The sequence below is a fragment of the Musca autumnalis genome, unplaced genomic scaffold, assembly GCF_047663935.1.
Source record: "Musca autumnalis isolate F117 unplaced genomic scaffold, ASM4766393v1 scaffold_3, whole genome shotgun sequence".
NCBI lineage: Eukaryota > Metazoa > Arthropoda > Insecta > Diptera > Muscidae > Musca > Musca autumnalis.
In genome coordinates, this window is record NW_027411866.1 from 168,927,993 (window position 1) to 168,954,338 (window position 26,346).

Here is a 26,346-nt window from a genome sequence, read left to right on the forward strand (position 1 = left end):
ACGCTGTTACTTTTTGGTGAACAAGGATTCACAAGTTGTGATTTAGTTATCCTTATGATTACTACCAACAAAGGATTGTACACATTAATGGTTCGACGTTCTAAACATCGTAGCAGGGATTCAAAATATTTAGTGAATTGTTTTTGTTGTTGCCAACAACTCAACAATTTTTCACTAACCCTTCGAAATTGAAATATATATGCTATTGAGTAAGGATGAAAAGCTCTATTTAATACTGGACTTTTGCGTGTTCTTTGTTTTAGCTTTTGCTATAGCATTAAATAGAAATTTTCTTTGTTAAGGGTATGTGTTATTAGGGATGGGGGCATGTTTATTTGGTTTTTGTTTCTTTTTGATTAAAATGATTTGGTAATTTTTTGTTTGACTTAAAGGAATGTATACTAGGGCGAGCTGAGCTATTGGGAAGTACAAATATGCATTTTGGGGGTATTTAAAAAGCTTCTCTCCAAAAGCTCTTTAAGCATTAATTAAAGGAAATAATAATATTTGTACTATTTAAAAATTTTATAATTTTAACCAAAATATTTGTTAAGTGGAAAAGTTCATTAAACATAAAAAAACTTAATAGCAATATTTAAATTCTTAAGCAAAATTATAAATATATTTTTTTTACTTCTTGGGAATGAAAGCAGAGAACTAATATGATGGGACCGATCATATTTTGTGAGCAATATAGAGTATTGTAGATATATAAATAAAACTACAAACAACGAATATATATGGTTGCAGTAACAATATTTATGTTTACAATACTCTGTATTGCTATCATAATAAGTTTGGTCTGACCCTACAGCTTCTCTGTCTATGAGAAAAAAATGTCTGAAGGTATAGTACACCTTAAAAATTTTATTGTTTAATCTTTTAAAGGACATACTATAAATGAAATAATTATATTATTTAAATATATAAGAATAAATGTTATTGTGGACATAACATGAACGCAAAGGGTTTGGAACACTTTAAAATTTTTATAAAAATATAAAAATGGTTTATAAGTTCAAAACATATTCAAATCATTTTATAAAATTTTATAAAAAATATTGTTCCACCCAATATCACAATTTGGGAACCGTTTTATTAAATTATTTTAAATACCGATAACCAATTTTGATTTTCTTGAGTTGATGACTAAAGGATAATTATGAAATGATAAACTGTTGTCAGGATTGAGGAAAGAATTTTTCCTTTGGAATTTGTTATTTGAACATTATGTTTAAGAAATTCGATTCTTAAAATAGTCTGTCTATAGTTTTATATAGCCATTCGTCTAACAGGAACAACATGATAAGGAATGTGCTCAACTTCCTGAAGAGCAGCCAGGCTGTGGATATATTCCTATTATAATAGGAAGTATCTTCCTTTGAATTAACGGTAAATTTGACTTTTGTCATCACGTGGATTATGTGCTGGAGAAAGGCAACAATCTGAAACCTGCCAACAGAGGCTTTTCAGTATGTCAGGAGGATTGTCGCGGATCTGAAATTGGTGATCTACAAGCTAGACATGGAAATGATCAGCATCTGTGAAAGGGTAATATTGGCAACATGGTTTGGAATGACTCCAACAATCGACATCAACTAAATACACAGACATCAGTCGGATCCATGTCTTCATGATGAGTATTGGACTCAACTTACTTGAGTGAAGCCAAGTTATGGATAACATGATGTGGAACAATTTGTGGAGTACAATGAGGAACACGCCACCTTTCTCAGAAGGTAACACCTGCACTGCGGTTTTATTAAAGCAGTTTGAAAAGGAATCGTGGACGATGATGATGTCCTGATCTAATGCAAACATAGAAGATACAATCGGGTTGATTCCGATATTCAGCCTGTGTATAGTTCAGTGATCTAAGTAGATATACTTTTATTCAATATCCTTTTTTGACAGATCACATGTGCGTAGTATCATTCTGCCATGCCAATTTTGTTTAGTATTAGCTTTGTTCCTTTACTTTTTTAATGGTAAGAGTGTAAAAGAGAAAAGTGACAAAATTACACAAAATTTCTCTCTCATGAACATTTTTACAAGAAAAGTAAAGGAACGGAAAAATGGTAGATCTGGTAGCAATGTCAAAAAGAAACATAAAAAATTAATTTTCGTCTTTTATTTCACAGTTTTTAATTTAGTTTTCTCAGCGTTCGACTTTTTCTTCTGTTTTTCGTCCGTTTTCTTCTTCATTGTGAAATAATCGTCAAACAAAAGTCGAAAAATCAGTTCAGCCATTTTTTACCTGCAGAAATTTGTCTGGTAGCCTGTGGTAGAAGAGAAAGCCATTTTCGCTCTCTCACTCTCTTAAAAATTGCTTCCAGTTTTGCCACTTTTAGCGGTTAAGGAACGCTTTGCAGGATAAAATTGGTAACAAATGGTAAAAATGGTAACCTCAGGTAAGTAAAGGAACACAGCTGTGTTTGGCATTTCTTAATGGAAAGATTTCCGCCTGAAAAACGTTTACAATTCAGGACGTGCAGGAAAACACGCATGTCAGTTGCCAGTTACCAGTTCACTAGCCTCTTTATTATACCCTCAGTATTTATGCTAATACGGGAAAAATGTGCCTCATCGAAATAATAGTTTTAGACCCCAAGTATGTTTGGACGAAATGCGTTTCAGACAATTTGGAGTTGATTTAGCCATGTCCGTCCGTATGTCTCTCTGGCTGGTACGCACGATAACTCTCGAACAGATCAACCATTTCGGTCCAAAACTTGGCTTTCGTAATATATTGTCTAAACTTAGTTTAAGTTCGAAGATGGGTTATATCGGTCTACTCCTTCCGGTACCTCACCCACCCAAAGTTCGAAAATGTTTGGAAAAGTTGTACGCTCGATAACTCTTGCAGGAATTAACCGATTTGGTCCATACTTTGCACATAGTGAAATCTCTACCTGACTTAGATGATGTTCCAATATGGACTCAATCGGTCCACCCCTTCGGGTACCTCCCACACAAAATTTCGGAAAAGTTCAGTTTGGGACCTGCTCTCGAATCGCTTTGATTTTTGTTGTAGCAACTTGTATTCACTACCTCCCATACGACGGTATAAGTTTCATCAGGAGCAAGTCCATACTTCCTGGGAAAATAGCCTGAATGGTACAAAGACCCCTATGACACCGTGTATAGTGGTTGGAGCGCTAGATAACTCTCGAACGGATCTGCCGATTCGGACCAAAATGTGGCCTTCGTAATATATTGTGCAAACTTAGCTTAAGTTCGAAGATAAGCTATATCGGTCCACTCCTTCAGGTACCTCCCCCACAAATGTTGGGAAAAATTGTACGCACGATAACTCTTGATGGGAATGACCGATTTGGTCCATACTTTACACATCCTGATATATCTACCAGATATTGATCAAGTTCGAATATGGACTATATTTGTCCCCTCCTTCGGGTACCTCCCACACAAAATTTTGGATAAATTCACTTTAAGACCTGCTCTCGAATCACTTTAGTTTTTGTTGAAGCAACTTTTTTCAGGGGCAAGTCCATACTTTTTGAGAAAACAGCTGGAAAGTTGTAAAAACCCCTACTTTTACCGAAGGTTATCCTAGTGGCCCTTTATACAGCGATATTATGTTTTTCGTAGACTATTGTGATAAAAAAGCTCTATCTATCGATATCCCCGCAAAATTTGTCGGTTCATACGCCCAAAATGTTGAAAACTTCCCTAAATACATCGGTTTTTTTGTTTTTTTTTTAAATATTTCAATCCACACAGGCTGAGGGTATATCTTTGTCGGCAAAGCCGACTGATACTTTTTTACTTGTTGTTATTAATAATTCGACAGCGGATTCCTATGCGAATGCGTATATGGTTAGGATTAGACAGAAACTCGTTTTATCACAAAATATAACGCATTAGACCCATATTTTGCATATCGTGCATATTTTGACATATTTGCACAAAATGAGCATATGCAAAAATATATTCAAGGATTTGTGGCCTGAATATCCCACCGACATGACTGATATTTGGTATTAAGTCTTCGTTGTAGGTATAAAACTTTACACCTGAAATTCGTCCGCATAGGTCCATGTCTTCATATAGCCGCCATACCCATGTAAAATAATTATATGTGCAAACTAATATTGTGATATTTATTATCGAAAACAAAATATATTTCCAATATTATTTTTACATTGTAGTTAGTGCTTACGATAGCTTTTAAAATATAAAAGAAAATTGCGTTCTTATTAATTTCATATTAGAGAAAAATAATTTATAAAAAATTTGTCATAGAAAATAATTATATGTGCAATAACGAAAATTTTTAAAAAAATCATAATAACGAACAAAATTGTTGTACATTTAACATGATATTGTATTGTCCTTGTGGATTAGGACTTGTTGTAGCCTTCGTCTCATAGAACCGACTAGGTTTCTTAAGGTGTTAGTGGTGATATACTCCCATTCCGCCAATAATGCACATTTCAATTATTTCAGCGTCCTGCACTCCTTTGACATCGCGAAAACTTTGGCGGATAGTATGCCCCGAAGGTCTTCAATGAGTTTGTGGCCATGAGTTATAGCTGGCCACTCCAATAACCGTACATTTCGTGCCTTTAAAAACTCCTTTGTAGGTCCAACAGGGTGATTCGGGGCAATATTCTGCTGGAAAGTCCAATTTTATCCGTACAGTTCTCCAGCAAAATCTATTAAGTTGTTCTCTAACAACTAAATTTATGTTTCGGCACTCATTTTTGTCGGAACAAAACTTGAAGTAGACTTTCGTCAAGGTCTGAATGCAGCGCATACCATAAGAGATCCTCCTCGAAAACTTTCTAATTCTCAAAAAAAATTCTAACGGTATTAAATTTCTATTTTTTTTTTCTACATTTTGCTTATGTCCTCTCACTTTTTGCTTAGTGGTAATACCTTAATTGTATTTAATTTGTAATTCCGTTAGTTGAGACATTCGATTTTAATTTACAAACAAATAAAAAATAATTATATGAGAATTATAAATCATTCGCGTCTGTCACGTCATAAAGGGAACACTTAACATCGACGAAAGTCTACTTTAAGTTTTGTTCCGACAAAAATGAGTGCCGAAACATAAATTTAGTTGTTAGAGAACAACTTAATAGATTTTGCTGGAGAACTGTACGGATAAAATTGGACTTTCCAGCAGAATATTGCCCCGAATCACCCTGTTGGACCTACAAAGGAGTTTTTAAAGGCACGAAATGTACGGTTATTGGAGTGGCCAGCTATAATTCATGGCCACAAACCCATTGAAGACCTTCGGGGCATACTATCCGCCAAAGTTTTCGCGATGTCAAAGGAGTGCAGGACGATGAAATAATTGAAATGTGCATTATTGGCGGAATGGGAGTATATCACCACTAACACCTTAAGAAACCTAGTCGGTTCTATGAGACGAAGGCTACAACAAGTCCTAATCCACAAGGACAATACAATATCATGTTAAATGTACAACAATTTTGTTCATTATTATGAATTTTTTAAAAATATTTGTTATTGCACATATAATTATTTTCTATGACAAATTGTTTATAAACTATTTTTCTCTAATATGAAATTAATAAGAGCGCAATTTTCTTTTATATTTTAAAAGCAATCGTAAGCACTTACTACAATGTAAAAATAATATTGGAAATATATTTTGTTTTCGACGATAAATATCACAATATTAGTTTGCACATATAATTATTTTACGTAGGTAGAACGGTACCTCACGATTTCCGATATTTTGAAGGTTTTGGCTTCAACATCACTCTGAAATGGCTGAAATTTTGTATTAAGTCTTCGTTAAGGGTATTAAACTTTCCTGAAATTTGTCGGTATAGGTATACTTCTTCATATAGCCCCATAGAACGATACCTCCCGATTTTCGGTATTTTGAAGGTTAAGGCCTCAATATCCCACCGAAATTACTGCAAGTTGGTATTTAGTCTTCGTTAGTGGTATAAAACTTTCCACCTGAAATTTGTCTGTATAGGTCCACGTCTTCATATAGCCCCCATAGAACGGTACCTCCCGATTTTCGGTATTTTGAAGGTTGTGCCATCAATATACCACCAAAATGACTGAAAGTTGGTATTAAGTCTTCGTTGTGGGTATAAAACTGTACACCTGAAATTTGTCCGCGTAAGTCCATGACTTCATATAGCCCCCATAGAACGGTACCTCCCGATTTCCGATATTTTGAAGGTTCTGGTCGCAGCATCACACTGAAGTGGCTGAAATTTTGTACTAAGTCTTCGTTAAGGGTATTAAACTTTCCTGAAATTTGTCGGTATGGGTCTACCTACTTCTTCATATAGCCTTCATAGAAAGGTACCTCCCGATTTTCGGTATTTTGAAGGTTGTGGCCTCAATATCCCACCGAAATGACTGAAATTTAGTATTTTGTCTTATTTGGTGGTATAAAATTTTCCACCTGAAATTTGTCGGTATAGGTCCACGTCTTCATATAGCCCCCATAGAACGATAATTTCCGATTTTCGGTATTTTGAAGGTTGTGGCATCAATATACATACCACCAAAATGACTGAAATTTGGTATGTAGTCTTCGTTGGGGGTATACAAATTTCCACCTGAAATTTCTCGGTATAGGTCCACGTCTTCATATTTTGGTATTTTGAAGGTTGTGGCCTCAATATCCCACATAAATGAATGAAATTTGGTATTTTGTCTTCGTTGGTGGTATAAAACTTTCCACCTGAAATTTTTCGGTATAGGCCTACGTCTTTATATAGCCCCCATAGAACGATACTTCCGATTTTTGGTATTTTGAAGGTTTTGGCTTCAATATCGCACCGAAATGACTGAAATTTGGTATTTTGTCGTGGTTGGTGGTATAACACTTTCCACCTGAAATTTGTCGGTATAGGATTACGTCTTCGTAAAGCCCCCATAGAACGGTACCTCCCGATGTCCGGTATTTTGAAGGTTGTGGCATCAATAACCCCCCGAAATGGCTGAAATTTGGTATTACGTTTTCCGTGGGGGTAAAAAACTTTCCACCTAAAATTTGTCGGTTTAGGTTCAGGACTTCATATAGCCCCCTTAGAACGATACCTCCCGATTTTCGGTATTTTGAAGGTTGTGGATGCCGTAATACATTTCTCTATTTTATTGACTTGTCTGAAGAGAATTTTAAACAAAGTATCAGTCGGCTTTGCCGACAAAGATATACCCTCAGCCTGTGTGGATTGAAATACTTTTTTCCCAAAAAAAAACTTATGTATTATGGGGGTTTTCAAAATGTTGTTCGTATGAACCGACAAAAGTATGGATAGGTTTAAAGCTCAAAAAAATGCGGGGGTATCGATAGATAGAGCTTTTTGTCACACTAGCCTACGAAAAACATAATATCGCTGTAAACAGGACCACTAGGAAAACCTTCGGTAAAAATGTCTAAAGGATCCTCGAATAGACGTAGCAACCGATTTGGTCCAAACTTTGGATCTCTAAATATTGTCGAAACTTAGTTTATGTTCAAATTTAAGCCCTATCTGTCCAATCCTTGTGGTACCACCAACACAAATGTTCAACATTTTTATGCGGTTAAGACAAAAATGTTGAACAGTTGTGTGGGTGGTACCACAAGGATTCGACAGAAAGGGGCCAAATTTGAACATAAACTAAGTTTCGACAATATTTAGAGATCCAAAGTTTGGACCAAATCGGTTGCTACGTCTATGAGAAATCCCGCGTACCATTTTAGCGAATATTTTCGAACTTTTGTGGGGGAGGTACCGGAAGGAGGGGACCTATAAGCACCACCTCCGAATTTCATCTAATATTCGAAAAAATATTACAATATCCAAAATGTGGACGAACGCAGTATTCGGTTTCTTAAAACTTTCGGGCTGTTTTCTCAAGAAGTATGGACTCAAAGTGATGCGAGAGCAGGTCTTAAAGTGAATTTATCCAACATTCTGTGTGGGAGGTACCCGAAGGAGTGGACAAATATAGCCCATATTCGAGCCTGATCTACATCTGGTAGATATATTAGGATGTGTAAAGCATGGACCAAATCGGTCACGCCCATCAAGAGTTATCGCGCGCACAATTTTTCCGAACAGTTTTGAAGTTTTGTGGGGGAGGTACCTGAAGTAGTTGACCGATATGGCTTATCTTCGAACTTAAACTAAGTTTGCACAAAATATTACGAAGACCACATTTTGGATCGAATCGGATCAGATCGGTTCGATAATTATCTAGCGCTCCAACCACAACACACGGTGTCATAGGGTTTTTTTGCATTTTTCTTGCTATTTTTTCAGGATGTATGGACTTGCCCCTGATGAAACTTGTACCGTCGTATGGTGGGCAGTGAATACAAGTTGCTACAACAAAAATCAAAGCGATTTGAGACCTGGTCCTAAATTAAACTTTTCCGAAATTATGTGTGGGAGGTACCCGAAGGAGTGGACCGATTTAGTACATATTGAAACCTCATCTGATTCTAGTAGAAATTTCACGACGTGCAAAGTATGGACCAAATCGGTTACTCCCTTCAAGAGTTATGGTGGGCACAAATTTTCCAAACATTTTCGAAATTTTGAGGAAGGAGTGGACCGATATAACCCATCTTCGAACTCAAACTAAGTTTGGACAAAATATTACGAAATACAAATTTTGGACCAAATCGGTTGATCCTTTCGAGAGTTATCGTGCGCTCCAGCCAGCCAGACAGACGGACGGACTTGGCTAAATCGACTCCAAATTGTCTGAAACACATTTCGTCCAAACATACTTGGGGTCTAAAACCATTATTTCGATGAAGCACATTTTGCCCGTATGTTTGAAACAAAATTTATCTCTTTTTATTTTCTCTTCTCGTTAGCGTAAATGCTGAGGGTAGGGTGTCCAAAAAACCGGTTTTTCCAAACAAAACGGTTTTCGGTTAACCGAAATTTTCAGTTTTTTCAAAAACCGGTTTTCGGTTTTCAAAAATTTTCAAAACCGGTTAACCGTTTTAAACCGGTTTTGTAAATAGGTACAAAATTGCTCATAATTGATAAATAAGAAACCTTAAACAAGAAACCATTTGACTCGAAAGAGTTGCCTATTAATGTGGTTAACTAGAATACATACATACAAATGTTTCCACCACATTCCCGAAGGGACAAGGGAGACTTCTCTCATATTAAGGAGTGCCCGTCGATTTATATTGGATCAATGAATGGGCTTAATTCTTAGAGCCGAGTCCGAACAGCGTTTCATACGACATCACATTTAGAGAAGTTTTTCATGACTGAAGGAAATGTAAGCCGAAATTACGCAGAGTAAATTTTGGCACACCGAAAGATTTGATGTCTTGGTCAGGGATTGAACCGCAGACCTTCTGAGTGCAAGGCAAACTGAGCTACGTTGGCTCCACTGAGATGGGGAAACAATGTATCGGATATGTTTCGAACTTATACAGTAGGCCTTATGGCCAAGAAGAATATTTATTTATAAACTTTTCTAAATAACTGACAATATTTTATGTTCCCAAATTGTGATTTAGAATATAAACAATAATATAAAATGCAAATTTACAATTAACATTGATTTTTTTACTTACATATTAAAATCAAAACATTATTTCATTGAGCTTTCACCCGCTGCTCTTTCGTTTTTGTATACATTCCTTTAAGATCACACTGAAGCTTACTAGCTTGACGACGAATACTAAAAACATGTAAATGATATTCTACTGCTTTGAAGTTCATAGTTATAATTTAGCTATAGCCCCAAAAATAAATGATTAGCTTGTGATTTTGGTTTTGATTCTCCAATTCTAACGGGTATTCTAGTTTAAAAAAAATGTCTTTTAAATATAGCGATAGTTTGAAAACTCTAAAAAAGGAAAGTTTTACTACTTTTCTGATAAATTTTGTTAACGTAGATATTGATGGCTTTTGTTTACTTTTTAACATCAATGGTAATTTGAAGAAGGAGAAGTTTGTACTTTTTTTTTGTTTGGTGGAGAAGTAAAACTAATCTAATGTTTATCCTATGAGGTTATATTTTTGATTTCTTTCTTATTTTGATATTTCCAAAGAAAAGCGACACCACATTTATAGTAGGAATAAAATAGTTGAAGAAAAATATGGGAGAAACTAAAAGGACAACTAAAGAAGAAGACAAAACCAACGAAAAAAGGAAAACAATAAACAATGACCATAGAAAAAAGAAGCTACGAATTCATATTTAATATTAATTGGTTTATCCAATCTAAGCTATTTATTTTTAAAAAGGGGATAAAATGGAAGATAAAAGCTTTATAATTTTTATCTTTAGCAAATAATCTTCATTTCTTTTTTTTTTTGGTGGTTAAAAATTTATAGATAATGTACAAGGAAATTGGAATTTGTTCTTCAAAAATATTTTATAGAAAAAAATCTAAATTAATTTCTTTTAATTAAAGAAAAACTAAACTAAACAAAATAGGCCAAACAAAAAATCTTTCGGGGGAGCGGTAATGGGATAAGAATAGGAGGAATAGGCAAATAGAAGAAGTAGCAGGGAGTTGGAGAAGAAGAAGAAAACGAAATAAAAACTTACACAGAGTAAATCATTCCTCTTTTAGCGCCACCTTGTGATATAATACCCTGATACATAACTTCATTCCAATCTTCACCGGTTAGAATTTGAAAGACAGTCAGTAAGGCTATGGGGAAAGTGTTGAAATTTGTTTCGGGTGTTTCCGTACTAAAATTAAATTGCCCGCCAAACAATTGCATGCCAAGTAGGGCAAATATCAGTATGAACAAGAAGAGCAGGAACAACAATGAAATGATGGATCTCATCGAGTTCAATAGCGAAATCACAAGATTTCGCAGTGATGACCAGTATTTGGTCACTTTAAATATACGCAGCAAACGTAACGCTCTCAAAACGGATAGACCGAATGAGCCACCCTTAACTTCAGACCATATAACTTCGAATATCGAACCACTAATGACGACACAATCGAAACGATTAAACGACGATTCGAAATATATCCTTGGACCCATTGCATAGATCTTGATGAACATTTCCGACATGAAAAGGCCCAGAAATACAAATTCAGCATAGTCTGTAAATAGAAAGAGTAGTAGAGAAAACGAGAAAGAAGAGAAGAGAAAAAAATGTGACATTCAAAATATAAAGAGAAAATAGGGAGATAAAAACATTAAAATTGTTCTCAAAAATCCATTTATTTTACCAAGAGGTTTTTTTTTCATTTTTTGTTTTTTGATTCGCAGATTTTACTTACATAAAAAATCGGATAAATACGGCGGTTGACCATAGTGTTCGACTGCTACACACACTGTATTCAAAAACACCAGCACTATGACAAACCAATAGAACCATTGCTTCTTTACAGTTTTTCGTATCCAATAACGAAAACTTTTCTCTATACGCCAAAAACCCACACAGCTTCCTTGAGGTTTTGAACGTGTTTTTAAATAGCCTGTTGAAAGGGATAAGGAAAACGAAAAAAAAGTTATTAGTTTTTTGGTTTTATTATATAATTTCAGAGATTTGAGAAATTTAGATTTTTTATACAAAATACTAAAACTATTGATTTGATTTCGGTATGTTTTTATGTTAATTCGCATATGTATGTAAATGTTATGTTATGATGTATGGAAGGAAGGGTTTTTCTATTCAGTTTTGAAGACACACTTTATTTATTTAATTTGGTTTTTTGGGGGGCTTTCTATACTTTTATTTGAGGTATGCTTATTCTAGAATTTAATTTTCAAATTAAATAAAAATAATTGCTAATATAAAAATTTAATATCTTTAGAAATTTTATGTAATACTGTAATAAAAAAGCCTTGTTATACTGGCATCTTAAAATTTTTGAAATAAATGATTTAAAAAATTAATAAAAAATATAATATTAGAAACTTTAGCCGATAGCCTTAGATGCTAGTGCTATTTTTTATATAATTTTATTGTAATTTTTTATTATAATAAATATTTGAAATAAAAAAATGTATATATATAATATTAGAAACTGTTTTTTTTCCATAGTATAAACTGTTTTTTAACAGACGATAGAAAAAGTCTTTATTTTAATTCTAGTGTGGCAGTTCGTAATAGGTTATTCCCTTGGTGGTATGCTATACAAAGACATCGGCATAGTTTAATGTATCGGGTAACAACGATAGCCTAGGCAAGGCCATCTTATGAGAATGAGTGATGAAGAGCACTATACGTCGCGGCATGGCGGTCCACGCAGAACAGAAAGACGGAGGCTCCGATGAAGTAGAGATACAAACTCGAAAGCAAAACTTCACTTTACTTTTTTGACTGACTTGTTGATTTTTGCTTCAACTAAAATTGGACTATAATTGGTTTTGTGGGGGAGGTTATTGATATAACTCTTATACTGTTGTATATAAATCCATGATTATTGACTGGAAAGTATACAAGGACTGATCCTTCTTCGACCACCGGAAGATACGTTTCCAAGTCTCTTTCAAAGGCATTCTGCAACCAGCACGGATAAAGGATTGGAAAAAATGCACGGTGCTCTTGAACCAAATTTAAATGGAAGGTACAAAAAAATCGCCGGAGCGTTTTTTAAATAAATCGCGATACAGGTTGACATTTTAAGGTTTTTTTCGGTTTTCACGATTTTGCTTGGAAACCTGAAGTCATATCGAAATTGGTCTTCAGAAAATCTTGTAGTCATGAAAATTTTTCCACAAGATTGACTATAATTATATCTTCGTAGTTTTTACCATTATTGAGATATAGAAGTTCCAATTAGTACAATGGATTTACTGTATCGTCTCCTTATAAAACAATGTCATGACTGCAATTTCCCAACTTAAACTTATATATCTCAAAAATGGTACAACGTAAGACAAATTTACGAAACTAATCTTGTAGAGAATTTTCACAGCTACAACATATTCTTTAGTCCCATTTCGAAAGGATTTGCAGTTTTCGAGCTAAATCCTGAAGTTCTAAGAAAAAAATCTGGAAGTTTGATCTAAACCTCTATATCTCTTGTACAGAATTTCCACTGCTACAACATTTTCTTTAGTCGCATTTCGATAGGACTTGCGGTTTCCAAGCAAAATCGTGAAAACATAAAAACGTGAACTTTGATATCGATTTATAAAAAAATCCATCCAGCGATTTTTTGTTTGTTTTTGGATTTTTCTCATCTATAAACATTGCTGTTTCAGAATCCGCAAAAACTTCCCTGGTGTAAGCGGTTTTCATTTAAAGTTAGTTAAGGTGCACTGTGCATAAAATTGTAATATAAGGAGGAGATACAGTCAATCCATTGTCCTAATTTGAACTTCTATATCTCAATAACGGTAAGAACTACGAAGATATCGTAAGTGTCAGTCTTGTGGAGAATTTTCATGGCTACAACATTTTCCTTAGTCCCATTTCGATATGACTTGCGGTTTCCAAGAAAAATCGAGAAATCCTATAAAACCCTGAAACACTTAACTTGAATCGCGATTTATTTAAAAAACGCTCCAACGATATTTTTTTTTTTTTGATTTTTCTCATCTATGAATATTGTAGATTCAGAATCCGCAAAAATTCCCCAGGTGTAAGCACCTTCCATTTAAATTTGGTTCAAGAACACCGTGAATGTACTGAATTAGCAAACTCAAAGCCGGGCACGTCACACTCTCCTACAACAGTCGCAGAGGTTGATAATGCAGTGAAACATGTTACCAAGGTTCTTGTGAATAGCTGTGAGGACTTCTGCCCATTAACTCACCCAAGTAGGAGAAGTTAGCCGGTTTAGTGGTGAAAGGATTTTGCTAAGCGCGCAAAGATCATGAGAAGCCCAGCAAAATGTTCGATGCCAAAGATGACATTCAATCATGGGTGCAAGTGATCTAGCATGTCATCTTTTTAGCATCTTCATCGATGAATTTTATATGAGCGTGGACCCTAAAAGATGACGTTCTTTTCTGGATCCTAAGCATGTCATTTTAACCAATGCGTTGACATGTCATTTCCACCAATGCTTTGGCATGTCATTTCCACTAATGATTTGGCATGTCATTTTCACCAATGCTTTGGCATGTCATTTTCATCAACCCCTTGGCATGAAATTTTCATGTCTTGTTTGGAAAATGGAAATGCTGTATTGAAATATGGTTTTCATGAAAAACAAAACTCTTTATTAATTCAAACGAATTCATGAAATAGCTACAATTAATTTATCAGTTTAGTTTTTCAAAAGTTTACATCCAAAATTGCAATGTAATCACCACCGCTGCAACGCCAAAGGTTACTTCCTCCGTTCTCCGCAACTGATATTCTTTCATCTTACAAAAGGTTTTTTCAATTATCTTCCCATCACCAGTTCAGATTTCAACATGGACTCCAAATGCACTCCTTTAAGTATTTTTATTTCGTAAATTACTTTTATTTTATAATTTTGTTATTTTATAACATTTTAGTAATTTATACTCTTTTGTTTAGTGACGGAAATATGTAGGGATCTACAACCCGGCTTGCTTTAGGGATCTCTAAGAACAAAATGTAACGAACGGGGAGGAGAGACTTTTTATGGAAAATACCATTTATGCTTAATTAATTTATTTTTAATTGTTTCTTTCCAAAAGTAGTTTCTTCTTTATTTTCAGATTCTTGTTCCTTTTCGTTTCGGACTTTTTTTTCAAATTCCAAGAAGCGAGATTTGATTGATTTCATTCTATGTCAGATTTAGAACAGACAAGGGATCTTTTAAAATAGCAATGTGTGCAGTCCGATTCTATTTTTAGCTCGATGGTTGGGACTTCATATAATACCAATTGTTTAGAAATTTTAGTTGTTTGATATGCAGGAAATGTAAGACAACATCACGACGACAGTTCTAACAACTTTGGTCTGTTCCAGAAACTGCAAGAATCTACTTATTTTTACTACGATAACAATTTTTCCTTTATGTTTTCCGAAAAAATAGTAAAAATTAGTAGATTGTGTTGCAGTACTGGAACATACCAAAATGAAAATAAACAGGTGTGTAAATAAAAACACAAACATCATCTCTATTGGATCGATGGAATGGGTACAAATGCTGATGAAAAGATCGGATCTTTCACGACTTCCTTTGCATTGGTTCAAATCCTAATGAAAAGATCGGATCTTTCACGACTTCCTTTGATCCAATGCAAAAGATGACATGAAATCACGTCATCGCAAAGAACCCCTTCCGTCAAATTTTGCTGGGAGGCTATACAACAAATCGGTTTTGTCCACAGATTGAGAAAAACGGAAAGATGACACATGGCCATGACATGATTATGAGTTTAATCATGAGTGGTCCAAAAATTGTATTAGACAATCAACAACTTCAAACACTTAAAATCATAGCATGCCTGCAATGCTATATATGCATCGGAGGCATTGAGTCCACATCTGCAACATATTTCCAGGGTGTGTTTGTGTTTATCGTACATTCTGGTTCAATGAAGGTAAGTCACGGCGACATACATCCCCAAATCGGGCAGGTCAACACACACACTTCCAATAGATTATAGGCCGTGCAGCTCATCTTCTGTTTTATTAAAACCCTATAAAGGTTGCGGGACTTTGGAATCAGGGTAAAGTTTTCAAATACTGTTGTTTGTTCCGTCCAATACGCCTTCACAAAAACTAAATCGGTAGAAACAGCGTTAAAGGAGGTTGTTTGATTTTTTAATTGTTCCGTAAACATATCAGGCGGGACAAGGGAGACTTCTCTCATCTCCTTGATATGACCCCGATTCATATAAACTCTATGATATGGGACCTACAGTTTATCGTCGAGTCCGAACGGCATGTCCTAGTCACCACTTACAGAGAAGTTTTACATGGCAGAAAATGTCGCCAACATTACAGAGGGGTATTTTGCCACCGTTGAAAATGTGATGTTGCCTAGCCGGGGAATCGAACCAACGACCTTCTGCGTGCAAGGCGGGTGTACATAAAATTGGCACCCAGGTTGTAGGATTATCGAAAGAAATATGGATGGAATAGCGTGAGTCATGAGTCCATCCACAATTCACTCATTAACTTAGGTGTTTCCTCTACACTAATCAATTGGAGTGATTGTATACTCTGTAGCAGGTTAATCAGCTGAAATATCGATGGAAGTTGAATGAGGAAGTATGTCACCAAGGGCACACCAGAAGGTGTTTTCATATGCTTCTACATATAAACGAAATACACGTGAGCTTTCTTTAAAATCCAAGTACATACCTCTGCATTATTCTGAACTAACGTCGAAAAGGAATGTAGTACCTCCATATTCCTGCAAAAACTCTATTGACAAATGTTGGTGACTATAACTTAACAATCATTACTATTCTCTAGTGCCATGAATAACACTCCGCAAGCGGTCCTAAATGTGCTGCTTAGTACAGGAATTCGCAGCAGCGAATGGATTTCGTCTCAAGAAGCAAAAGTAATGGCGCAGCTCCGAATACGGCCACGACGATCACAGCTACCGCTGTTATGACATATCACCACAAATGAATAAATAATGTGCACATACCATACAGGAAGGCCTGGATCCACAACCACCCACCTCTAGACAGTATTGAGATCTACCGACTGTTTTATGATTGAAACAGGTGTCCATATAGCCCAGTCAAAATAGACATTGAAATAGCAAAAATTCGAAGAATTATCTACAAGTTTGCTCTTTATTATTTTTTTCCTAGAAGGCACCATTCTTGTGAAATAGCTGTTTTAAAAAACACATAATTTTTATGCACATATAAGGGAAATATACACATAATCAGACAAACCGGCTTAAATAACCGAAGTAACCGGGTCTGCAGCCCCAATAATATATGTACGTTTCTTTGAAGAGCGAAATTATACCTATCTTTAAAAAAAATCCAACAAAATCGGAGCGTGTGTAGTAGAGTTATTCCATGTTAGATTAATTTTATGCAAAAATATCCCACTTAACCCACTTTCCGATTTTTTTTTAAGTTTTGTCCGAAGTTAGGGTTTTGTTGCGCTGATTACGAAAAAATAAAAATTTCGTGGGCGGCGGATCCGGTTCGCCGGCTTATGGAAATACCGAACACATAGAGTGGTTATTTTAACCGGTTCTCCTCATAATATACTTACGCGCCTAATTTTTAATTTGACTTTAGATTGCTATATCTCGAAAATGGTAAGACTTTTGTAAAAACCATCAATACCATTATTGTAGACAGTTGTTAAATCTGCAACTTTTACTTTAGATGACTTTTGCTATGTCTTACCGTTTTTGAGAAAAATAAAAAACCGAAAAATGTCTCCAAAAATGACTTTCGACCCTGAATAACTTTTTTTTGCACGCGTGGGGTTAATTCGGACTTTCAGAACGTTGCTTCTAATGGTAAACCCTAGCTCTCCACCAAAATTCAGCTGTGTGGGAATTTGTGATATTTCCCCTTTATACGCATGTCTATTTTGACTAGCGATACCCTCAACTTACGACCCTCTTATAAGTTGAACTACAATTGTACTGTCATCCAAACCGGAATATTTGTAATCAAAAAAGCTGCAGAACAGATAAGCAATATGAAAAGAACGGCAGTTTTGGCTGGCAAGAACGCTTTGAAGGCCCTAAATCAAACGTTACTTTGTATTGAGTCGAAGGAAATGAAATATCGGATGAACTAGCGCCGAACGGAAATATAAAATAGGCAACTCAATCAAGCCACCTTTGTGTAATTTCATGAGACAGCTGGAGCAAGGATATCGGGAAAAGTCCAGCCAGATTTTACACAATGAACCCAGTTGCAGGTATCTAAGGCAATTTATTAAATAGTCTCTAAACGAACAAACGCATCTTTAATTTAAATAAAAAATCCAACCCGAGACTAGCAGTAGTGGTAAGGAGATTAAATTGCTGAATTCGGACGGCTATGTGAAGAAGAAACAGAGACAATCGAGCACTTGTTATGTCATGAATAGAGGACTACACATACGATCCAATCTGTGACGGCCTTCCAATTCCAATTTCTGACAACCGAGCCAGCAATATTGCTTTTCCTTGCCAAAGTTCTACGATGGCTGCATTGGAAAGGAACTACCACTCCACGAAACACGCCAAATACTGCAACTTTTTAATACTTACATTCTTCAATATCTACTATCTACCAGGAATTAAACAATGGACCATAAGGTCTTCGAGTGAAGTAGCTGTCTACTATCAAAGCTGCGCGCCCTTTAAGCTAACCGATCCATATGATGAAGTAAGCAAATGAGATTTAAAATCATGAGGCACAAAATTGAGAGGAGTAGAAATTTATTCTTAGTTCGGCTTATAGGCAGGGATGCCAGATTTGCCAGATTTATCGGCATTTTGACGATTTTTAGACCAAAAAACAGAAATGACGATTTTTACCCCTAAAACGCCGATTTTTAGTTATGGCAACACATAAAACTTGCGTTTTGTGTGAATCTAGTGATTGGTAGCACTGATCTCTGAAAGACAACTATACATAAATCTGTCACCTTATTATAGTACGTTTATATATAACCGGATCTAATATAGTCACTGGGTTTTAAATGCCAATTTCATTGTGTATACGTCAAAAAATCCTCATGAAGAAGATTTACCCGAAAACCCCTCTAATATAAACAAGCTATTAATTAACCTCTTAAAACTATATTTGTATTAGTTTTGTTTAAAGGGCCACACCTAGTCGAGCAGATCAAAAAACATAATTTTTATGATTTTTTTTCAAGAAAAGTACCAGACTTTTTAACATATATTTTTTCATGAAGAAAGGCACATTTTGATCTACCTTCGGTAATTTTTTGTTAAAAAAATATTGCATAGTTTTGTGGCAAATGGCCATCTACGAGACACTGTTTTTAAAAAAGCTCTATCTCGAAAACGACTGGACGGATCATCACATATTTCTATTGGCTTATTACGTATCTAATAATTTTGTCTTTAGACGAGAAAATTTTAAAAATATTAATTAAAAAAAATGGTGGATTTTCAAAATTCAAACTTTCTTAAAAAATTGGGTAGTTATTTTTGCCAAAAAACGTTCAAAATTTAAACAATCTCTTCTTTAAAGAAACGATTATTATGTACTTAATAATATGATATAACATCCTAGAAGCGGCTGGTAAGGGTTGGGGCGGTGTTGTTCTCAATAAGCCCACAAAAATATATGATGATCGGCACAGTCCTTCTCGACCTATAGTGAACACCGTTTTTTTTTTTTTTCAAAAACAGTAGGTGGTCATTTGTCAGAAAACTGTTTTGCTTTATGAATTGAATTAACCTAACATTTTAATACAAGTTATTGTATTTGCAGATTTTTTGACGATTTGATTTACTATTTTGCCGATTTGACAATTTTGGCTCCCGAAAATTGACGATTTTCGACAAAACTTATCTGGCATCACTGCATATAGGACAAATGGGCTGTAGGGGCCACCTAAGTAAGCACGTAAGGTTAGATTGTAAATATTTCGTACATAGTTATTATAGGTATATCGTATCCTGTAAAAATACTTTTTCTATACTAAAGAATATATAGACTATTTTTTAATTCCGATAAGTTTCAATTATATTCCGAAAATATATGAATATTTTAATAATTATTTAAGTGTGTCTATAAATGTTTCAGATTTTTTAGGTTTTAATATTTTTAATGAAATATGCATTATATATAGTGTTGATAAAAAGATTGAATAGCGGAAATTTTTTGGCGTAGTGTATGTATTCATGTAAATGGTGTGTTAATCTTAGATCTTATAAGAGTATTTGGTGTCTGAGCTAAAATTATGATGTGAAATGTTACAGTTACAGTTTTTTTATCACTAGCTTTTTGGGGATATGTGCTTTTGCAGATAATTTTTATTTGTATGATCTTCAACTAAAATATTTCGTTATTGCTTATTTTTGTTTCCACTAAGCCTATGAAACGTATTGTGATTTGTGTTTAGTAATTATGTGAAATAGTGTTTTGTTTTTTAATCTGAAATACTATGTGGCAAATACTTAAAGAAACGTTTGTTTCCATTTTTAAAGAAATCAAAAAAATTTACTTACATAATTTCAATAAAAATATTCGTTGTATTTTTTATATTTTTGTTTTCGTCAAAGAAATTAAATAAAATTATAGAGTATTAATTTAAGTTGGTATTTCTTTTTGTTTTGTTTTTTAAGTAAGATTAAAAAAGTGAAAACATTTTAATTTTAACAACACATAGAAGAAGAATACTTAAATAAAATTAACAATATAACAGAAACGCTTAGAAAAATAACATATATAGGAAAACAAAGAAATAAAATATATTGGAAGAACGTTGTATATTGTAAAGATTTTAGATAAAGAGAACTGTATAAACATTAAAAAATTTAACAACGTCCAAAAAAGATAAATTTTGTTGTACGTTTTTTTCCTAATCTATGGACATAGAAAAATTAAGTAAAAATATTTACTTTTCTTCTTAAAGATCTGTTGTATAATGTCACATTAAATCTAATGTAAAGGAAGCCCATAGAGGGTTGCAAATAAAACAAATTGTTTCGACATTATGAAACAGACTATAAATAAATAACAACAAAAAATTACACTGAAAATTTAAGCAAGCATTGTTACTGAATTTATTTAAATACTTTAGTAGAAGACTTAAAAACTCTTTTCAATAATAATTAATTTGTATAACAGTTTTAACTCCAAACTATTCAAATAAAAAATTATTCAAATTTCCTTAGAAAATCATGAATGAAGAGGAACTCAGCATGTATAATAGGCCACTTAGGTATGACCTCATTAGCCGGATAATCCTGATAATGCGCTAATCCAAAATCCTCGTATAAAACTCTGTTTTTTACAACATGTCGCTAGAAAATACAAAAATTTGCAAGCTGGCACAAGAAACAATGTAGATGCATCGGTGAATTGCTACAACAAAAATAATTTAGGATGTCAAAATTTGTAAACAAGGCGAAAAAATCAAATTTGCTTTGATATGCAAAGTTGATTTTAATCAACCAAGACAAATATTTACGATGTCTAAACGACACAATAATTCATTATTTGCTCATTAGTTAGAATTAGTAGCACAATGTGCTAATATTAAACAATAAATTTGTAATTTGCCATATGTTTTTTCACACGAATTCAATTTACAACAACTTCTTTTGACGTTTCAAATTCGGTCAGATGGGCTGATGCATCTACCTTGGTAATTGTGCTATGAACAAAAATCAGCTGACTGCCATTTAAATCCTCCAAAGGTATATCTAAATGCAATGAGATTTCTACTGGATTTATTAAATGCAGTTAAGGATTTATGGCTAGTCTAAATGAACTATAAAATTCACCATATAATTTTTAATATATTTTCCGGGCGAAGTTCCGAATGCAGTTCAAGTAAAATTTGGTAGACTATTTGTTTATGATCAGTTCATCAATTAGCCTCTCAATAGGTTTTACTGATATGTAAATCAACGTATATACATAGTTTTAAGGAATGAATTTAAACGAAACCCTTTACACTGTCAGAGTGCAGGCCGACGGACTTTTAGATATTTGTAGTTGGTACTAACGTGTGTGGCTGGTAAAATAAACCTTTAATCCATTTCGACATGTATTGTCTTGTGTATTTCCTCAAAACGGACGTCAAACATGTAGAAAACTATTGGAATGGACCCACACAGTTTGTAAACAACCAGCTAAAAATATTAGCCGACTGCTTTAAAATCAGTTTTTGAGTTTTCTGTCGGTCGATCATAAAATTTACCGATTCCTTAAACATTCCCTTAGAATTTAAACAGAGTATGAGCAAGATTTTTTAAATCTCTGCACATTTTCCTGTGCACGACTCCGGAAATCTTGAATAATCTGCGCACATTATGAAGGGGAGTTTAAATCAGCGTTGGGCGAGCGAGCACACACCTGCACTCAGTGGAATTTTCTCTCTCTACACACACACACAATTCAAATAATTGAAAAATCATGCACTCACACAATGACACCCCGTAAAGTATGTTACCGAAAGTTGCGCACCAATAGTGCCCTTCTTCGAATATAAACTAAGTTTGGACAGAATATTACGAAGGCCAAATTTTGAACCGAATCCAACCACTACATATGGTGCCATAGAGGTTTTTTCCACCTTTCGGGCTACTTTCTAAGGAAGTTTGAACGTGCCCCTAATAAAACATGTACTGTTACAACAAAAATCGAAGCGATTCGAAGCAAGCCCTAAACTTAACTTTTCCGAAATTGTATGTTAGGTATCAGAAAGATTTGACCGACGAAGTCCATATTGGACCCTCATCTATAAATAGTAGAAATGTCACGATGTGCAAAGTATGAATCAAATCAGGTAACTCGCCTCAAGAGTTATCGTACGCAAACATTTTCCGAACATTTTCGAACTTTTGTGGGGGAGGTACCTAAAGGAGTGGACCAATATGGCTCATCTTCGACCATAAGTTAAGTTCGGACTAAAAATAACGATGGCCAAATTTTCAACGAAATCGGTTCATCCGTTCTTGTATTTGCTGCCCCCATTACGGCAGTACAAGTTTTATCAGGGCACGTCTATACTTCCTGAGAAAATAGCCCGAAGTTGTAAAAAACACTATGGTATTAACTCTTGAACGGATCAACCAATTCCAACCAACCTTTGGGTATCGAATATTTTGTCCAAACTTAGTTTAATTTCGAAGATGGGTCATATCCCCATACCAAAGTTTAAAATGTTTAAAAATTGTAAAATTCCAGATATAGATCGGGTTTAAATATGGACTATATCTGTCCACTCCTTCGGGTACCTCCCACACAAAATTCGGATAAAGTGAAGTTCCAGTGCTCCTCACGGATCGTTTTGAATTTTTTAGTAGGCTGTCCTTGCGGCTCCCTTTACGACGGTACTTTTTTGCGCAAGTTCATACTTCCTGAGATATTGGCCTAAACGTTCTAAGTGACCCGGACGGAAAAACGGAAAAAATGGAAAATCCACTAGACAACTCTCGCAGGGATTTTCTGATTGACCCAATCTTTGTACATCGTATTACTTTATCACTTCATGTATCAGGTTGGAATATTGACTATATCGAACCCGTCCTTAGGGTACCTCCTACACAAAATTGTGGAAAAGTGCAGTTTGAGGACTCGTATCGGATCTATTTGAAATTTTTTGCAGAAGGTTGTTTTCACGGTCCCTATTACACCTGTACATTTTTTCTAGAGAAAAGCCCCAAAAACCCTGCCTGCACATATTAAAGCGGATAGTGTGCAGGATAACTCTCAACATTTTCAAAAATTTCTTCTAAACTTAGTTTAACGTAATTTAATATTTCGTGTTTGTCCACTAAATTTTTGGTAAATGTAAATGATTTGGTATAGCCATACATTACCATACCTACAAATTCCACGTATTTTGAAATACAAAATCAATATATACTTTTTATACTGGATAATTTTTGTGCTTTTATTGGCCATAGTCTGAGGGTGTATTTTCGTCAGCACAGCTGACTGATACTTTCTTACCTGTTTAAGTGTTCGTCATAGCCCACCCAACTTAGGTTTTTATGGAAAGACAAATTGGAGACGACCACTTTTTTAAACATGTTATATCTACAAACATACTGAACAGATTTTCCTGAATTTTTAAGAGAATGTACAGGTGTGGGCCCCGGTGATATTAGGCTGTATATTTTGTTGAATTTCGGAGGAAGCGGGGTACCTTCCCCATGCCATATTTAGAAAACTCTACATCTATATAAATAAATTATAACCTCAGCATTTATTCTAACTAGGGTATGTGCACTTTCATACGGGCAAAATGTGCTTCATCGAAATAATGGTTTTAGACCCCAAGTATGTTTGGACGAAATTAGTTTTAGACAATTTGTGGTCGATTTAGCCATGTCCGTCTTTCTCTCTATCTGTCGGTTTGGTGCGCACGATAACTCTTGAAAGGATCAACCGATTCCAACCAAACTTTGGGTATCGTAATATTTTGTCCAAACTTATTTAAGTTTAAGTTCGAAAGTTCAAATTGTAAATTGGTGTGAACGATAACTCTCGAAGGGAACAATCGATTTGGTCCAAACTTTGCACATGGTATTATTACTTCCAAATATAGAACGGGTTCGAATATGGACTATATCGTCCACTCCTTCGGTTATCTACCACACAAAATTCAGATGAAGTGATGTTTTTTTCCTTGCGGTTCCCTTAACGACAGTACAATTTTTTCTTGCGCAAGTTCATACTTCCTTAGATATTGGCCTAAGTAAAATGGAAAATCCACAATATAACTTTCGCAGGTAGTTTCATTCATTCATGTATCAGGCCGGAATATCGACTATATCGGTCCCATTCTTAGGGTACCTCCCACACAAAATTGTGGAAAAGTGCAGTTTGAAGACTCGTGTCGCACCTATTTTAAATTTTTTGCATAAGACTGTTTTCACGGATTTTGTCTTCATTTTTAGTCCGAATTGGCTGTAACTTGGCATTTGGATTTCCCAATTGTAAAGAAACTCCCCCACCAAAAATTGTGGACAGATTTTGGTGTAGCGTTTTATTTGAGAGATTCCATCATGAAAAATTATTTTCTAGTTTTAAATGAATTTATAAATAAAACACTGTAACTTATTTTTAAAATTACACTGTGCAACAAAATGGAGCCCAAAGTCTGGGGGGTGGAAAATTCCTATTGGAGATGAAAGCCCTTGGTGAGTATATACAGAACCCCGAAGGACTGATTCCCCGTGAGTCGAACTTTCGCGATATGGCGTGATGAATATTTTGCTGGAGATTCTAAAAGCCATCTGGAATCAGCGTTATATCTTTGTTCGCTGTTGTTTAAGCTTGTGTTTAAGAGGACATATCCTCAGTCAAATCAAATGAGGATTTTTTTCGTAGAACATTTCAACCTTCTAACTCGCTTCCTTCAATGTCCTTTTCGTCCTTTATTTCAAGAACCGCAATAAAAGTGGCACAAGATGACATTTTTCAGCTTAGGAATATTCTACAAAAATGTCGCTCGAAAGATTTTAGGTATGGTTCCCAAAGACATAAAATTGATATAATCTTGTTTAACCGGTCGTTTTTCACTTTTACCCGAATCTTGCTCAGGCAGCCCTATATCTATTTATTTCCATACATTATTTTTAACCTATTGATGACCTAGAATTCTCGGAGTCATTAAAACAGTTGTATCTCGTTTTGCTAAGCACGTTAATTTCATTATTTTTTGGAATAAAGATCCGGATATCCGAATTATAGAACCGGTTATTCTGATATTAAAACCGATTTTTTATCCGGTTTTAATGAACCGATTAACCGTATATGTATATCATTAGAAAGCTATTAAAATTGTCAATCAGATATGATTAATATGCATTAGACATTTTAAGCGGTTATGGTGCTGGAAGAAAAAAACCGTATTTTTGAACCGTTTCTTAACGTTTGTGAGGATACATTTCTGTGCGGGAAAGAAATTATGATCATGACCTGGGAGTGGAATTTTTTTTTTTTGGAGGTGAAAGCCCTTGGTTAGCACATACAGAACCCTGAAGGGCAGATCCGCCGTGAGTCGGAACTTTGAGTTATGGCGGGTTGAATTCTGGGATGGTGACCCATTATTACAAGTGTAAAAAGTTACGTAACTGAATTTCAAGTGGGTTTAGTGTTCTACTGGGACAGTATGTGCTAAGTCAAATCGATTAAAGACGATTTCTGTAGAACATTTAGTGTCTTATTCTTATCCTGCCTTGTTGTTTATGTCCTTGTTGTTAAAAAAGGTATAAAAATATACTTTAAAGAAAAGGAAAGGTGCAATTTCGGGGTTGAAATATTAAAAAAAAATCAGCCGATTTGGCTAGGGCATATCACGAAAATAATCTTACGCCGACATAGCACATATTGTCCCAGTTGCACCCTAAACCCACTTGAAATTCAGTTACGTAACTTTTCACCAGAGTTCGAAAATAAACAGTACACTAACATAGTGTACCGCTCCGAGAACAGTATCACTAAAATATTTTTAGCGTTAGTGTTCCGGAACACAAACACTAAAAAATATTTTAGTGATACTGTTCCGGAGCACAACGAAAAACGTAGTGTACCACATTTTGGTACACTAAAAACGTTGGGTACCGCAGTCGGAACACTAAAAATCGTAGTGCTCCGCAGTCGGAGCACTAAAAATCGTAGTGCTCCGCAGTCGGAACACTAAAAATCGTAGTGCTCCGCAGTCGGAACACTAAAAATCGTAGTGTTCCGCAGTCGGAGCACTAAAAAATCGTAGTGTACCACATGTCGGAACACTAAAAAATAACGTAATGATAATGTGTGTGGTAGAGTTTATTATGATTTGGGAGGAAAATTAAATATTTATAATTTT

General features: G+C 34.8%; 1 protein-coding gene across 1 annotated transcript in view; it reads right to left on the minus strand.

Annotated features, from left to right (window-relative positions):
• Positions 1-26,346, minus strand: part of cac (calcium voltage-gated channel subunit cacophony) — a 541,297-nt gene that overhangs the window by 221,747 nt on the left and 293,204 nt on the right. The window contains exons 12-13 of the mRNA XM_073975285.1: positions 11,246-11,443; positions 10,552-11,065 (exon numbers count right to left, since the gene is read on the minus strand). Of these exons, the coding sequence (XP_073831386.1) occupies positions 10,552-11,065; positions 11,246-11,443 (712 nt within the window). The remainder of the gene's footprint in view (positions 1-10,551; positions 11,066-11,245; positions 11,444-26,346) is intronic.